Source organism: Pseudophryne corroboree, chromosome 6, assembly GCF_028390025.1.
Source record: "Pseudophryne corroboree isolate aPseCor3 chromosome 6, aPseCor3.hap2, whole genome shotgun sequence".
In the NCBI taxonomy this organism is placed as follows: domain Eukaryota; kingdom Metazoa; phylum Chordata; class Amphibia; order Anura; family Myobatrachidae; genus Pseudophryne; species Pseudophryne corroboree.
Window position 1 is genome coordinate 322921931 of NC_086449.1, and position 18363 is coordinate 322940293.

The 18363-nt window shown below is 47.0% G+C and overlaps 1 protein-coding gene across 2 annotated transcripts in view; it reads right to left on the minus strand.

The window, feature by feature from the left end:
* Window positions 1-18363, minus strand: part of LOC134932159 (long-chain fatty acid transport protein 2-like) — a 266805-nt gene that overhangs the window by 174005 nt on the left and 74437 nt on the right. For both annotated transcript variants that reach the window (XM_063926307.1, XM_063926306.1), the window contains exon 4: window positions 16298-16422. In XM_063926307.1, the coding sequence (XP_063782377.1) occupies window positions 16298-16422 (125 nt within the window). The remainder of the gene's footprint in view (window positions 1-16297; window positions 16423-18363) is intronic.

An 18363-nucleotide genomic window follows, 5' to 3' on the forward strand; every position in this document is an offset into this window, starting at 1 on the left:
CTGTTATATTGTTACACTTTCTCCCCATACTCTATCTTAACTTGTTACTACAAGCTTCTCCAGATATATATGGTTCCTTATTATACCAGAAATGATATTATAGAAGTTTGATTAATTTTTTTTTTATATAATCAGTTTTTATTAAGGATTTTAAAAGACATAAACAGAGAAAGGAAAACACCTATGCAGTTACAAATACAGAAACACCAATACAAATACTGTATGACTGATAAACACAAATCAAATTGTACAGATGTCAAAAGGAGAGTTAGCAACCCTGCAGAAGCGAATGGACGCGTCAGAGGTAATATATACCAAGTGTGTAGAGAATTGAGTTGCTCAGCAGTAGGTAAAGGTGTTCTCATACTTAAGGAACATGAAAATTAATAGAGGAAAAGAATAGGAGTGCCGGAAGGCAACAAGGTAGAAGTGAAGAGAAGTATGAAGTAAGAAAGGGAGAGAGAAAGAAAAGAAAGGGGGGGGGGGGTAAGAGAAGTAAGAGGTACCACTTAGCAAGTTTATGGGAGACAGAGAAATAAAGATTTCAGTTACTATCCAAGGGAGTGGCTAAGTAGCCTTGTATTCCAGCCAGGGGGACCATGTGGAATCGAATTCACAAGATTTACCTATCGATGAGAGGAACAGATCCTCCATTCTCATGAAATAATCTAGTTTAGTGAACCATGCACGACTCGTGGGGGGGATGTGGGACCTCCACATGGCCGGGATCACAGCACATGCTGCGTTGCTTAAATGTCTCAATAGGGAATGTTTGTGTTGGGACATTGGAATTGTGGAGTGATTAATAAGCCAGAATGCTGGATCATGCGGGACTTGAGTCTTAAGGATGAATTGAGAGATACGTATAACCTCTCGCCAGAAGGGTTGAATCAGTGGACAAGTCCACCAAATATGTAGAAGGGGCTGATGAGGAGGGATACATAGCATGGAGAAGAGAGGGGTGCCTGTAACATCTTGTCTCTCTGACCTGGACACAGACAGAGCTTGTGTGGGTTTTTAAGAAATTATTTTCCCAGTCTCTACGCGACAGGGAAATGCCCAGGTCCCTCTCCCACGCCACAGCAAAGGATGGAGCATCGATAGGTTGGGAATGGCAAACAATCTTGTAAAGTGTGGAAATAGTGTGGGTCGGGTCAAGTACAGCAACACAGAGTTTCTCAAAGAGGGTCAATTCTCTAGCGGCGTTCTGGATTCTAGAGCCAGTTATCAAAAAGTGTCTTATTTGTAGGAACTTCCAAAAGTCCTGTTGGGGGATGTCCCACTTCGCCCTCAGTCTGAGAACTGTTTGACTCCAGTTGATGACACCATCTGACCGACCCTGAACAGACCTGTTGATGCCCAACGTGAGAAGTGGGCAGGGTTGACACCCGGAGTAAATTCAGGGTTGGCCAGAAAGGACGTCAAGGTACCGAATTTAGAAGAGATATAAGGTAATGCACGCAGTGACTTCCAGGCGGCAAGTGTAGGAGTTATGGTAGGGTGGGGAAGGAGCAGCTTAGGGGAGGAGGGGAGCCAAGGAAATATTTCTGGGAATTGCTGTACGTACAGGCCCTCCAGCTTCACCCATTGTTTAAGCTCACGGTATCTCGTCCAGTCTATAATTCTACTCAAAAGGATGGCATGGTAATAATTTTTTATATCAGGAAGCTGAAGGCCGCCACTCACAATCGATTTGGTCAACTGGGAGCGTCTAATCCTAGGCCTCCTCCGCTGCCAGACAAACTGCTGGATCAAGAGTGAAATAGATTGGAACCAGGGCTCCGGGATGCGGATCGGGAGGGTCTGCATTACATATAATAATTTAGGGAGGGTGTTCATCTTAACTATGTTTATCCTCCCAAACCAGGATAAATATTTCATATTCCATCTAGAATAGTCATTCCGAATCATTTGCAAGAGAGGCAAATAATTCAGTGGGAACAACTGGGACTCGTTAGCGCTCAACTTAACACCGAGATAAGTTATGTGGGAAGATTGCCACGAGAAAGGGAAAGAGCGTTTAAGGGCCGCGACGGAGTCCAGAGGGGCGGAAATGTTAAGAGCACTAGATTTAGCATAATTAATTTTAAAATTGGAAAGGTGTCCAAATAGATCTAGTTCTTTCATTAGGTGCGGAAGGGAGTCAGTGGGGTGAGATACTATGGCCAAGAGGTCGTCAGCAAACAAGGCTAGCTTATATTCACGGTGAAACCCCTGATGGCTTGATTGGCCCGAATAGACCTGGCCAATGCCTCAATACATAGCACAAAATCAAAGGAGATAATGGGCAGCCCTGCCTGGTACCGTTGCTTATGGTGAATAGGTCAGACAGGGTGCCGTTTACACGGACCCTTGCCGTCGGGGAGTCGTACAGGGCCATTATCCAAGTAAGTGCATTAGGACCTAAGCCTATATGCTCCAAGATGGATTCCATAAATTTCCAACTGACCCTATCAAATGCCTTTTCGGCATCGGTAGAGAGTAGAATAGTAGGGGTAGTACTGTGGGATGCTAAATGGATGAGGTTGATGATTTTGGTAGTGTTGTCTTTGGCCTCCCGGCCTATCACAAAACCCACCTGGTCATTGTGAACCAAGAGAGGGATCAGCACACTCAGTCTATTCGCCAAAATCTTCACGTAGATTTTAAGATCTACGTTGAGAAGGGAGATGGGTCTGTAGCTGGAGCAGACCGAAGGGTCTTTGCCCTGCTTCGGTATCACCGAAACATGGGCCTCCAGAGAATCACAGGAGAAATGAGAACCAGATGCAATTGAGTTAAACGCACAAAGGAGAAGAGGGAGCAACCTATCCTTAAACACCTTATAGTACGCGATAGTGAATCCGTCAGGGCCAGGACTTTTTCCCGACGGCATAGAGGATATGACTAGAGATGAGCGGGTTCGGTTTCTCTGAATCCGAACCCGCACGAACTTCATGTTTTTTTTCACGGGTCCGAGCGACTCGGATCTTCCCGCCTTGCTCGGTTAACCCGAGCGCGCCCGAACGTCATCATGACGCTGTCGGATTCTCGCGAGGCTCGGATTCTATCGCGAGACTCGGATTCTATATAAGGAGCCGCGCGTCGCCGCCATTTTCACACGTGCATTGAGATTGATAGGGAGAGGACGTGGCTGGCGTCCTCTCCGTTTAGAATAGATTAGAGAGACACTTGATTTACTAATTTTGGGGAGCATTAGGAGTACTCAGTACAGTGCAGAGTTTTGCTGATAGTGACCACCAGTTTTATTTATAATCCGTTCTCTGCCTGAAAAAAGCGATACACAGCACACAGTGACTCAGTCACATACCATATCTGTGTGCACTGCTCAGGCTCAGGCCAGTGTGCTGCATCATCTATTATCTATATATAATATTATATATATCTGATTATCTGTCTGACTGCTCAGCTCACACAGCTTATAATTGTGGGGGAGACTGGGGAGCACTACTGCAGTGCCAGTTATAGGTTATAGCAGGAGCCAGGAGTACATAATATATTATATAGTGAGTGACCACCAGACACACAGTGCAGTTTATTTAATATATCCGTTCTCTGCCTGAAAAAAGCGATACACACAGTGACTCAGTCAGTCACATACCATATCTGTGTGCACTGCTCAGGCTCAGGCCAGTGTGCTGCATCATCTATATATATTATATATCTGTCTGACTGCTCAGCTCACACAGCTTATAATTGTGGGGGAGACTGGGGAGCACTACTGCAGTGCCAGTTATAGGTTATAGCAGGAGCCAGGAGTACATAATATTATATTAAAACAGTGCACACTTTTGCTGCAGGAGTGCCACTGCCAGTGTGACTAGTGACCAGTGACCTGACCACCAGTATATATAATATTAGTAGTATACTATCTCTTTATCAACCAGTCTATATTAGCAGCAGACACAGTACAGTGCGGTAGTTCACGGCTGTGGCTACCTCTGTGTCGGCACTCGGCAGCCCGTCCATAATTGTATATACCACCTAACCGTGGTTTTTTTTTTCTTTCTTTATACATACATACTAGTTACGAGTATACTATCTCTTTATCAACCAGTCTATATATTAGCAGCAGACACAGTACAGTGCGGTAGTTCACGGCTGTGGCTACCTCTGTGTCGGCACTCGGCAGCCCGTCCATAATTGTATATACCACCTAACCGTGGTTTTTTTTTCTTTCTTTATACATACATACTAGTTACGAGTATACTATCTCTTTATCAACCAGTCTATATATTAGCAGCAGACACAGTACAGTGTGGTAGTTCACGGCTGTGGCTACCTCTGTGTCGGCACTCGGCAGCCCGTCCATAATTGTATATACCACCTAACCGTGGTTTTTTTTTCTTTCTTTATACATACATACTAGTTACGAGTATACTATCTCTTTATCAACCAGTCTATATATTAGCAGCAGACACAGTACAGTGCGGTAGTTCACGGCTGTGGCTACCTCTGTGTCGGCACTCGGCAGCCCGTCCATAATTGTATATACCACCTAACCGTGGTTTTTTTTTCTTTCTTTATACATACATACTAGTTACGAGTATACTATCTCTTTATCAACCAGTCTATATATTAGCAGCAGACACAGTACAGTGCGGTAGTTCACGGCTGTGGCTACCTCTGTGTCGGCACTCGGCAGCCCGTCCATAATTGTATATACCACCTAACCGTGGTTTTTTTTTCTTTCTTTATACATACATACTAGTTACGAGTATACTATCTCTTTATCAACCAGTCTATATATTAGCAGCAGACACAGTACAGTGCGGTAGTTCACGGCTGTGGCTACCTCTGTGTCGGCACTCGGCAGCCCGTCCATAATTGTATATACCACCTAACCGTGGTTTTTTTTTCTTTCTTTATACATACATACTAGTTACGAGTATACTATCTCTTTATCAACCAGTCTATATATTAGCAGCAGACACAGTACAGTGCGGTAGTTCACGGCTGTGGCTACCTCTGTGTCGGCACTCGGCAGCCCGTCCATAATTGTATATACCACCTAACCGTGGTTTTTTTTTCTTTCTTTATACATACATACTAGTTACGAGTATACTATCTCTTTATCAACCAGTCTATATATTAGCAGCAGACACAGTACAGTGCGGTAGTTCACGGCTGTGGCTACCTCTGTGTCGGCACTCGGCAGCCCGTCCATAATTGTATATACCACCTAACCGTGGTTTTTTTTTCTTTCTTTATACATACATACTAGTTACGAGTATACTATCTCTTTATCAACCAGTCTATATATTAGCAGCAGACACAGTACAGTGCGGTAGTTCACGGCTGTGGCTACCTCTGTGTCGGCACTCGGCAGCCCGTCCATAATTGTATATACCACCTAACCGTGGTTTTTTTTTCTTTCTTTATACATACATACTAGTTACGAGTATACTATCTCTTTATCAACCAGTCTATATATTAGCAGCAGACACAGTACAGTGCGGTAGTTCACGGCTGTGGCTACCTCTGTGTCGGCACTCGGCAGCCCGTCCATAATTGTATATACCACCTAACCGTGGTTTTTTTTTCTTTCTTTATACATACATACTAGTTACGAGTATACTATCTCTTTATCAACCAGTCTATATATTAGCAGCAGACACAGTACAGTGCGGTAGTTCACGGCTGTGGCTACCTCTGTGTCGGCACTCGGCAGCCCGTCCATAATTGTATATACCACCTAACCGTGGTTTTTTTTTCTTTCTTTATACATACATACTAGTTACGAGTATACTATCTCTTTATCAACCAGTCTATATATTAGCAGCAGACACAGTACAGTGCGGTAGTTCACGGCTGTGGCTACCTCTGTGTCGGCACTCGGCAGCCCGTCCATAATTGTATATACCACCTAACTGTGGTTTTTTTTTCTTTCTTTATACATACATACTAGTTACGAGTATACTATCTCTTTATCAACCAGTCTATATATTAGCAGCAGACACAGTACAGTGCGGTAGTTCACGGCTGTGGCTACTTCTGTGTCGGCACTCGGCAGCCCGTCCATAATTGTATATACCACCTAACCGTGGTTTTTTTTTCTTTCTTTATACATACATACTAGTTACGAGTATACTATCTCTTTATCAACCAGTCTATATATTAGCAGCAGACACAGTACAGTGCGGTAGTTCACGGCTGTGGCTACCTCTGTGTCGGCACTCGGCAGCCCGTCCATAATTGTATATACCACCTAACCGTGGTTTTTTTTTCTTTCTTTATACATACATACTAGTTACGAGTATACTATCTCTTTATCAACCAGTCTATATATTAGCAGCAGACACAGTACAGTGCGGTAGTTCACGGCTGTGGCTACCTCTGTGTCGGCACTCGGCAGCCCGTCCATAATTGTATACTAGTATCCAATCCATCCATCTCCATTGTTTACCTGAGGTGCCTTTTAGTTGTGCCTATTAAAATATGGAGAACAAAAATGTTGAGGTTCCAAAATTAGGGAAAGATCAAGATCCACTTCCACCTCGTGCTGAAGCTGCTGCCACTAGTCATGGCCGAGACGATGAAATGCCAGCAACGTCGTCTGTCAAGGCCGATGCCCAATGGCATAGTACAGAGCATGTCAAAACCAAAACACCAAATATCAGTAAAAAAAGGACTCCAAAACCTAAAATAAAATTGTCGGAGGAGAAGCGTAAACTTGCCAATATGCCATTTACCACACGGAGTGGCAAGGAACGGCTGAGGCCCTGGCCTATGTTCATGGCTAGTGGTTCAGCTTCACATGAGGATGGAAGCACTCAGCCTCTCGCTAGAAAACTGAAAAGACTCAAGCTGGCAAAAGCACCGCAAAGAACTGTGCGTTCTTTGAAATCCCAAATCCACAAGGAGAGTCCAATTGTGTCGGTTGCGATGCCTGACCTTCCCAACACTGGACGTGAAGAGCATGCGCCTTCCACCATTTGCACGCCCCCTGCAGGTGCTGGAAGGAGCACCCGCAGTCCAGTTCCTGATAGTCAGATTGAAGATGTCAGTGTTGAAGTACACCAGGATGAGGAGGATATGGGTGTTGCTGGCGCTGGGGAGGAAATTGACCAGGAGGATTCTGATGGTGAGGTGGTTTGTTTAAGTCAGGCACCCGGGGAGACACCTGTTGTCCGTGGGAGGAATATGGCCGTTGACATGCCAGGTGAAAATACCAAAAAAATCAGCTCTTCGGTGTGGAGGTATTTCACCAGAAATGCGGACAACAGGTGTCAAGCCGTGTGTTCCCTTTGTCAAGCTGTAATAAGTAGGGGTAAGGACGTTAACCACCTCGGAACATCCTCCCTTATACGTCACCTGCAGCGCATTCATAATAAGTCAGTGACAAGTTCAAAAACTTTGGGTGACAGCGGAAGCAGTCCACTGACCAGTAAATCCCTTCCTCTTGTAACCAAGCTCACGCAAACCACCCCACCAACTCCCTCAGTGTCAATTTCCTCCTTCCCCAGGAATGCCAATAGTCCTGCAGGCCATGTCACTGGCAATTCTGACGAGTCCTCTCCTGCCTGGGATTCCTCCGATGCATCCTTGCGTGTAACGCCTACTGCTGCTGGCGCTGCTGTTGTTGCCGCTGGGAGTCGATGGTCATCCCAGAGGGGAAGTCGTAAGCCCACTTGTACTACTTCCAGTAAGCAATTGACTGTTCAACAGTCCTTTGCGAGGAAGATGAAATATCACAGCAGTCATCCTACTGCAAAGCGGATAACTGAGTCCTTGACAACTATGTTGGTGTTAGACGTGCGTCCGGTATCCGCCGTTAGTTCACAGGGAACTAGACAATTTATTGAGGCAGTGTGCCCCCGTTACCAAATACCATCTAGGTTCCACTTCTCTAGGCAGGCGATACCGAGAATGTACACGGACGTCAGAAAAAGACTCACCAGTGTCCTAAAAAATGCAGTTGTACCCAATGTCCACTTAACCACGGACATGTGGACAAGTGGAGCAGGGCAGGGTCAGGACTATATGACTGTGACAGCCCACTGGGTAGATGTATGGACTCCCGCCGCAAGAACAGCAGCGGCGGCACCAGTAGCAGCATCTCGCAAACGCCAACTCTTTCCTAGGCAGGCTACGCTTTGTATCACCGCTTTCCAGAATACGCACACAGCTGAAAACCTCTTACGGCAACTGAGGAAGATCATCGCGGAATGGTTTACCCCAATTGGACTCTCCTGTGGATTTGTGGCATCGGACAACACCAGCAATATTGTGTGTGCATTAAATATGGGCAAATTCCAGCACGTCCCATGTTTTGCACATACCTTGAATTTGGTGGTGCAGAATTTTTTAAAAAGCGACAGGGGCGTGCAAGAGATGCTGTCGGTGGCCAGAAAAATTGCGGGACACTTTCGGCGTACAGGCACCACGTACAGAAGACTGGAGCACCACCAAAAACTACTGAACCTGCCCTGCCATCATCTGAAGCAAGAAGTGGTAACGAGGTGGAATTCAACACTCTATATGCTTCAGAGGTTGGAGGAGCAGCAAAAGGCCATTCAAGCCTATACAATTGAGCACGATATAGTAGGTGGAATGCACCTGTCTCAAGTGCAGTGGAGAATGATTTCAACGTTGTGCAAGGTTCTGATGCCCTTTGAACTTGCCACACGTGAAGTCAGTTCAGACACTGCCAGCCTGAGTCAGGTCATTCCCCTCATCAGGCTTTTGCAGAAGAAGCTGGAGGCATTGAAGAAGGAGCTAAAAGGGAGCGATTCCGCTAGGCATGTGGGACTTGTGGATGCAGCCCTTAATTCGCTTAACAAGGATTCACGGGTGGTCAATCTGTTGAAATCAGAGCACTACATTTTGGCCACCGTGCTCGATCCTAGATTTAAAGCCTACCTTGGATCTCTCTTTCCGGCAGACACAGGTCTGCTGGGGTTGAAAGACCTGCTGGTGACAAAATTGTCAAGTCAAGCGGAACGCGACCTGTCAACATCTCCTCCTTCACATTCTCCCGCAACTGGGGGTGCGAGGAAAAGGCTCAGAATTCCGAGCCCACCCGCTGGCGGTGATGCAGGGCAGTCTGGAGCGACTGCTGATGCTGACATCTGGTCCGGACTGAAGGACCTGACAACGATTACGGACATGTCGTCTACTGTCACTGCATATGATTCTCTCAACATTGATAGAATGGTGGAGGATTATATGAGTGACCGCATCCAAGTAGGCACGGCACACAGTCCGTACTTATACTGGCAGGAAAAAGAGGCAATTTGGAGGCCCTTGCACAAACTGGCTTTATTCTACCTAAGTTGCCCTCCCACAAGTGTGTACTCCGAAAGAGTGTTTAGTGCCGCCGCTCACCTTGTCAGCAATCGGCGTACGAGGTTACATCCAGAAAATGTGGAGAAGATGATGTTCATTAAAATGAATTATAATCAATTCCTCCGCGGAGACATTGACCAGCAGCAATTGCCTCCACAAAGTACACAGGGAGCTGAGATGGTGGATTCCAGTGGGGACGAATTGATAATCTGTGAGGAGGGGGATGTACACGGTGATATATCGGAGGGTGAAGATGAGGTGGACATCTTGCCTCTGTAGAGCCAGTTTGTGCAAGGAGAGATTAATTGCTTCTTTTTTGGGGGGGGTCCAAATCAACCCGTCATATCAGTCACAGTCGTGTGGCAGACCCTGTCACTGAAATGATGGGTTGGTTAAAGTGTGCATGTCCTGTTTTGTTTATACAACATAAGGGTGGGTGGGAGGGCCCAAGGACAATTCCATCTTGCACCTCTTTTTTCTTTTCTTTTTCTTTGCATCATGTGCTGATTGGGGAGGGTTTTTTGGAAGGGACATCCTGCGTGACACTGCAGTGCCACTCCTAGATGGGCCCGGTGTTTGTGTCGGCCACTAGGGTCGCTAATCTTACTCACACAGTCAGCTACCTCATTGCGCCTCTTTTTTTCTTTGCGTCATGTGCTGTTTGGGGAGGGTTTTTTGGAAGGGACATCCTGCGTGACACTGCAGTGCCACTCCTAGATGGGCCCGGTGTTTGTGTCGGCCACTAGGGTCGCTAATCTTACTCACACAGCTACCTCATTGCGCCTCTTTTTTTCTTTGCATCATGTGCTGTTTGGGGAGGGTTTTTTGGAAGGGACATCCTGCGTGACACTGCAGTGCCACTCCTAGATGGGCCCGGTGTTTGTGTCGGCCACTAGGGTCGCTAATCTTACTCACACAGCTACCTCATTGCGCCTCTTTTTTTCTTTGCGTCATGTGCTGTTTGGGGAGGGTTTTTTGGAAGGGCCATCCTGCGTGACACTGCAGTGCCACTCCTAGATGGGCCCGGTGTTTGTGTCGGCCACTAGGGTCGCTAATCTTACTCACACAGCTACCTCATTGCGCCTCTTTTTTCCTTTGCGTCATGTGCTGTTTGGGGAGGGTTTTTTGGAAGGGACATCCTGCGTGACACTGCAGTGCCACTCCTAGATGGGCCCGGTGTTTGTGTCGGCCACTAGGGTCGCTTATCTTACTCACACAGCGACCTCGGTGCAAATTTTAGGACTAAAAATAATATTGTGAGGTGTGAGGTATTCAGAATAGACTGAAAATGAGTGTAAATTATGGTTTTTGAGGTTAATAATACTTTGGGATCAAAATGACCCCCAAATTCTATGATTTAAGCTGTTTTTTAGTGTTTTTTGAAAAAAACACCCGAATCCAAAACACACCCGAATCCGACAAAAAAAATTCGGTGAGGTTTTGCCAAAACGCGTTCGAACCCAAAACACGGCCGCGGAACCGAACCCAAAACCAAAACACAAAACCCGAAAAATTTCAGGCGCTCATCTCTAGATATGACCTGGTCTATCTCTTGGGCTGTGAAAGGGGCCTCTAATATACTAAGCTTCGAGGGCGGGAGAACAGGGTAATCAATGGACATCAGATAGTCCCTTATTTTTTGGAGTGAAAGGTGGGGATCTACAACAGGGGAAGCACTCTCTAGATTATAAAGCAAGGTGTAGAATTGTGCGAAGCAAGCCCCAATCTCAGGTGATTTAAATTTGGGGATCCCTCTGGCGTCCTTCACTGAGCCAATAAATGAAGCCAAGTGTTGGGCTCGTGTAGCATGAGCCAGGACTCGGCCAGGCTTATTGCCCCATTGAGAGTATTTCTGTTTACATTTACGGATGGAATGAATTATATTGTCAGAGAGGAGTTTATTCAGCTGAGAGCGGGCTTCCGACAATTCTGCTAGGGTCACATCTGACAGTGATACTTTGTGAGATGTCTCGAGGGCATGAATTTTAAGTAGAAGTCCCGAGATCAGAGACTGCCTCTGTTTCTTTTTGTGGGTGCCCAGTTGTATCAACTTGCCGCGAAGGACACATTTATGTGCCTCCCACACAGTGAGGTGGGAGACATCGTCCGTAACATTCGTGGCAATATAATCGTCTAGGGTCTTGTCTAAGGCATCTTTACAGAGTGTGTCATATAGAAGAGACTCATTGAGTCTCCAGGTCCATTGTTTATGGGAACCATGAGGGAGGGCCAAAGTCAAAGTCACCGGGGCATGGTCAGACCAGGTGATAGAGCCAATAGTGGCATCTATAAGAAGCGTGAGGTGTCTATGGCTAAGGAATAAGTAATCAATGCGGGAGTAAACCCGGTGAGGGTGTGAATAAAAGGAGTAGTCACGTCCTGAGGGGTTAAGGGTTCCCCAGGAGTCAGCTAGTCATTGTGTGTGAAGTAGGCGTTTAACACGTCGATATTTGGATGCAACAAATCTAGAGGTTTGGGATGACGTGTCAGTGCTGGGGTCTAATGTCCAGTTGAAGTCACCACCTAAAACCGTGACGGCCTGGAACAGAGAGTCTAACCTCGGGAGGTAGGAATTAAAGAAAGACAGTTGGGCCTGGTTCGGGGCGTAAATCACTGCAAAAGTGAACATTTGCTCAAAGATTTTGCAAGTCAAAAGAAGGAGCCTACCCGGTACCACCCTATGTACGGTAACGTCCGAAACACGCAAGTCCCTGGAAAAAACAATAGCCACTCCCTTGGATTTGCTACTTGGGGTGTTACAGTAAAACGCTGTGGGAAAGTAGTGATTGGTAATAGAGGGGTTACGAATTCCAACCTTAAAATGGGTCTCCTGTACTAATGCAACATCTGCTCTTTCAGATCTTAACAGACGTAGAAGGCTAGATCTCTTCTCCGGCGAGTTGAGACCACGCGCATTGAGGGACAACACTTTAATCTTCCCCGGGACACTCATGGTGGAATGAAGTAAAACGCGTTCCTACAAACCTTAAAGTGGAGGGAAAGAGAAGGGGGAGAAGGAAGAACAAGCATGGAAAAAGAGACAAAAAAGAAAAGAATACAAAAACAATGTAATAACATCAGCAAAAGACCCGCAGGAGAGAGACGGAACCGTAACACCGTCAGTCTCCCTACCGGCATGGAGCCAAAGGCGGGTATAATGTGGGGGAATGGGAGTGAACCGCAACAGGAACCATGATAAAAAAATAAAAAAAAAACATATTTAAACTGACACAAGAAAAAAGGAGAGGAAAAAATCCTACAGTAAGAAAAGTGGCCAGAGGGGGGACAAGGGCAGCAGACAAGTCCGCAGCCCCTCCCCCCACCGGCCAACATGAGCAAGGATATTAACCATTTATCAATAACCTCCGTAAACAGCTAGGAGTTAACACTTAACATGTGTGAGAACCCTTCGAGAAAGAAAAAATACCCTCCAACATTGCGTTATCACCAAGAGTTTCTGTAGGAGGAAAAAAGAGCAGGGACAACAATATCAATCAGAAGGGTCCTTTACAGCAAATTGGTCTTGGAGGGAGATGTAGTTGACTGGGATCCCCTCCTGGCGCCCCGAACCTCATGCCATGGTTGCGCGCTAGGAGCCCGCTTAGGGAGAGGAACATCAGGAAGAGGAAACTCCCAATCCGGAATAGACAATGGAGGTAGACCTAGTGAGATGCAGAACGGGGTGAGGCCTGTGTGGGAAGATAGGGTGTACCATTTCCCAGAGGAACAGGCTTGGAGGTTAAAAGGGAAACCTCAACGGTAGCGTAGCTGACGTTTCCGCAGCTCGTCCGTCAGGGGCTTCAAGGACTTCCGCTGCTGGAGTGTGTACCAAGAAAGATCTTGATAGAGGCTTATAGCACAGCCATTGAAGTCGATACCATCCAATTGCCTAGCCTTGGACATAATATCCTCCTTCTGGGCGAAGTAATGGAGCCGGCAAATGACGTCACGAGGCCGGTCGGTGGAGAGGCCTCTCGGCCGAAGGGCTCTGTGGGCTCTGTCGAAAGTGATGACGTTATCCGAATCCTTTTCCAAGAGTTCGTTGAATATCTTGGTCAGAGCGTCCACTAGCCCAGATTGGGGAACTTCCTCCGGGAGACCACGGACGCGGATGTTATTCCGCCTGCCCCTGTTGTCGATATCCATCATTCTGGACTGTAAAGCTCGGATTTCCTTGGATTGAGCAAGGACAGAGTCCCTCAACAGGGACACACAGGAAGCGCTAGTTACTTGATCTTCTTCCAGAGTTACCACGCGGTCAGACAGGTGTGAAATGTCACTTTTGATGGAGGCGAGCTCATTCCTAATAGTGTCTTGAAGGTCTTGCTTTGTAGGAAGGGACCTCATGAAGGTGAGGATTTCCCGGAGCTCGCGACCGCCAGCTGACGCAGGGTCAGCCATATCATCAGCCGGATTCGAGGTCGAGGAAGCAGAGGGAGAGGTCGGGGGGCGGGGGGAGGAACGGTTCTCCATCTGTGGGGAGGTCGTGGGGTGAAGGAAGGGCCTCAGGTCCGCTTGAGACCTCGTGACTTTTCGAGGTTGGTTGTTTTTGCTCCGCCTAGAGGATTTCGAGGCACGTCTCATATTCCGGGAGGGGACAGTGAAGAGGATGTTTGCAAGTAGCTCAAGATGTGTCAGGATCAGCAGGATACATACAACAGCATAGTTCCTAGGGAGCGTTCACCCCCCATGGCCTGGTCTCAGATGGCCATCAGGTGGAATAGTAGAGAACGAGAGTTCAGGGCAATGCATGTCAATGCGAAGCAGTAACGTTGGCACCTAAGGGCAGTGCCGCAGAAAGCACCGGGGGGGGGGGGGGGAACGAAGCGCCAATCAGCAAAGAGTAGAAAGCAGGAAGGTAGGGGGGCCCTACGGACGGGAAGTGTTTCGGTGGTTGGAAGCGGGAGCAAGCTTCCTAATTATCTCTCACCCGGGGGGGGGGGGGGGCTATAATGTGACCTTGGCAGGTCCCCTGACTCAGCATGGGGCAGGGGAACAGGACCACCGTAGATCTGGCCTGTACTGACCCAAGTGGAACCTTATCAGTGCCCGGAGGGGCAGTTTAGAGCATTAAGATGGTCTAAGGGCTATCACTAAAAGGTCCCCGGACTGAGGGTATTCGCCATAGGGGGCGGGGAGTAATCATGTGGATTGCAGCGGGAGCAGAGAGGCAATAGGGAGAGCCCCCAGGTGCACAAGGGGCGCACCTCCAGAGCACTGCTTTATTCAGTCAGGGAGGGCCACGGCCGAGCCGTCGGTCCTCCCGCAGCAGCGCGGTGCGCACCTCTGCACGGGGATCGAGAGGGGGAGAGGAGGGGGAGAGCAGTCACGCCAGGCAGGTCGGCGCGGCTGGAGAGATGCTTCTGAGCACCGCTGAACACCGCCGCCGGGTCTCCGTCCACTCTCCTTCCGCCTGCCACTAACCAAGATGGCCGCCGCTGTGACTCCGGAGCTCCCGGCCCGGCTCCAGACGGGTCCCGAGTCGCCCCTCTCCGCGCGGCGGACACCGCAGCACCTGCCAGAGCACGCCCAAGGCAAGGGCAAGGTAGGAGCAAGGTCCGGGATCAATGGTGCCGCGTCCCGGGGAACCCTTCTCGCGGCGGGGGAACGAGCACAAATTGAGGCCCCGGCTTCAGGGCAGTGAGTAGGCCGCAATCCGCAGGAGCCAGAAAACTGGCTCCCCGACTCCGCAGCCCAGCTCACTGCTATCCCAACTCATAAATGAAGCAGGACAGGGCTTTCGAATTGGGCAGCAAGCAAGGAAAGGCCGTTTTAGGTCATAAAAACACCCAGGTCCCTGGGAGCTCATAAAAAGCACTGCCTGCCTGATCAGCCTCCAGGCCACGCCCAAGTTTGATTAATTAAAGCATATAGACGGGTATATGATGACAAAAATGCCGGCGTCCCGGCCAGTAGCGTCAGAAGGCAGGTGCTGGGGGTGCGGCCCGGTGTTCCCCTCGGAAGGGGTGACACCAAAGTGCCAGCTCTTCTGTAGTGACAGGAGCTGAGTGCTGCAGTGAGATAAACCCCTGCAGCACTCGGCTCCTGTCACAGATAAGAGCCGGCACTGCACGCTGAGCAGTCTCTGGGGGCAGCCAGCATCTTCGGGGAAGCTGGACATGCCCCCGGAGCAAAGAAAAAAAAAGATCTGAGAGGCCACGCCCCCTTTCAATTAGGCCACACGCCCTCTCCGGGTGCCCGCGGCTTCTGCGGGGGGAGGAAGGGTGAGGGGGGGGGGTGATAATACAGAGTGCGCACAGCAGACTGAGGGAAACCTTTCATGGAGATGGAAGCGGAGGTTTCAGGAGTATCGCAGAGGAATTCTGAATTAATTGGGATGATATTACAGAGAAGAACAATTGAAAGAGGAGGTCATCCTCTCAGGAGGAATATCTTTTACAAAAATGTCAGAGAGTTCTCTTGGATTGGATGAAGGCACAGAACTAGAAACTTTCTTAGAAGACGTTTTAGAAGAATTCAAATTCAAAATTTTTGGACTGAATTTTTTAACAATAGTGTCACTGAAGGTCAATAAGTTCTGAAGCATAGGATCCTTGATGTGTGAATTAGCTCACTCTACAGCTTCACCACTGAAGGACAAGAAAAGGTATGTAACAATATTGGCAGGAGTAATACCAGATGATGAATTAGATTCCATGATGGCATGGTAATGATTTACTAATGCGTGGTATTGTTCTAGATATCCATCAAAATGGACAAGCGATGGAGGATTTGATGAATTCTGTGAAGTTTCCAGAATATCTGATTATTGATCTGTGCATGTGTAGAGCAGTGTATTTGACGATGGTTACAGTTCTCCCTAAGCCGCAGCATGATTGACATGACATGATGTGGCCATTTGGGGGATGGGTCGCTGGCGGCGACAATGAGTGTATTACGAAATGGGCTTGTCAGCAAGTGATATACAATAAGTAATCATGTTAATATATGCCACATACCAGTGAAATTGGCAGAGCAGTTAAACTCTATGGTACAGTGTTATCCATACCTTAGGAGTGTTACATACATATCGGAGTATCTCCCCAATGTATTGGAAAGCCGTTACTTTGTATTTCCTGCAGTCATTCCAGAACTGACTGGCTGAGAATTTATTTCTGATAACACAAGTGGCTCCTGTGAACAAAGGTAAATATAACTTTCAACTACATTTCAGTGTAATTGGGTGCATACATATTTGTGTAGAACTTATTAAAATTTGGAGTTTTATTGTTCATGATCTAAGATCTTATATGTATTGGACCAAATATTCAGTTCTTACCTGATAGTTTGATTTCACTATGTATAAATTGATGTGCGAAGTGGTTCTTATCTAACATCAAATTTGTGTTTCTATGTTTACTGTGCTGAGAATAAGCACTGACAACTAATTTATTCTAGAGAGCTGTGAAAGTTTCTAAATTCTTCTGCTAAATGTTGGCATCATTGACCACAAAAGTTTGCATAATTTGGCCTTAATTTTTGTTCTGCCTAAAAATGCCAATGTTACAAAACACATGCCAAATTATTAAAGCCCAATGATCAAAACTGGAAATCCTTGTCATTACCTTCACTTTAATCCAATCACAACCAATTTGGAAAATCAAATGTGGTTGTTTCTCGCTGTAGCATGGAGATCCTATACTCAGCATTTTGTCTGTTTTACTATACTGTAGTAAGTGGAAACTATACTATTAGTTTCCCTGTTATTGTAGAAAACAGTTGGCTAGTGCTGGGGGAACTTGAGCATTTATTATTATTATTAGAGCATGGTAAAGTGCCACAGGTCTGGGAGCTGAGACTGCAAAGCGAATTACGCTGAGGTGGTGCTTAGTGCCAGGGACACTGAATACCCACTGGCTGGGGACTGCAGGGGAAGTGCCAGTAGTGTGTCTGAGAGATCCAGAGAGGCATTGTAGCAGCACTGAGAGCTGCAGCAGAGATCTGTGGAGGGTGTGGAAGGTAAACTTATAGAGGGTTCTATGAACTAAGCCTTGTAGAGAAATAAAGTTTACAGAGCTAAAGTACCAGCTAACCAACTCCTAACTGTCATTTTTCAAACCCATCCTGTAATAACTCAGTTAGGAGCTGATTGGCTGGTACTTTATCTCAAGCTACTTTCTCTCCAAGGCTTAGTTCATAGACTTCTAAGCGAGATGTATCTATGGAGAGAGTATTGTGCTATTAAGTAAAACTCTAAACCTGCAAGTGACTGTGTTTTATATATGTACTTACAGCATGATATACTGTATGTACTAACTGAGCTACCATTGAACCAGTGAACTGAGTTTATTAGTGTAAAGAGAGAGGAAACCATTTTCTGATAAAGATTGATAAAAGAGCTGACCAAAAGCACACTTATGACTGTAATGCAAATACTATTAAGTGCTGAAAATAACTGTGCTACTGAAGTGGAACTGTATTCATTGTGTTTCATCACTGGAATGTTGAAGCTACTTTTTTCTGGAATCAAGAAAGACCAGCATTAGATGCAAATTCTTTTCCTTTTGCATACAATCGGAAAGTGACACCCTATACCAGTGAATCCCAACGCTGTACCATGGCCCACTAGTGTGGCACCAGTGGTTATCTGATGTGCTTCCAAAGATGCGCTACCTAGTTGCCGACGTCAGAGTCTGGGGATCGTGCAGCACTGGCACTCTTCCACAGCCCGGCCTGTGACCTATGGTAATGTGGCGTGATTCATAGGTCAAGCACACCTGCCTTCCTGCCAGCAGCATGCACCAACCTTACTGCTGGCACACCACCAGCCAAGTGCTACTTCTCACAGCCCCATGCTGCTCACGGCTGTGTAAACTCCCACCGGCCACTGCTGATGGATGGAGAAGAAAAACTAAGTCATGGTAGGGGGCCAGTGTATTTTTTTTTTATTTCATTGCTGTGGGGGAACAGTGTGTGTGGAATTACTTTGGGGGCCAATGTGTTTGGGATTACTATGGGGCCAGTGAGTGTGTTTAATTACTGTGGGAGCCAATGTATATTACTGTGGGGGTCAGTGTGTTTAATTACTGTGGGGGCCAGTGTGTGTGTGTGTGTGTGTGTGTGTGTGTGTGTGTG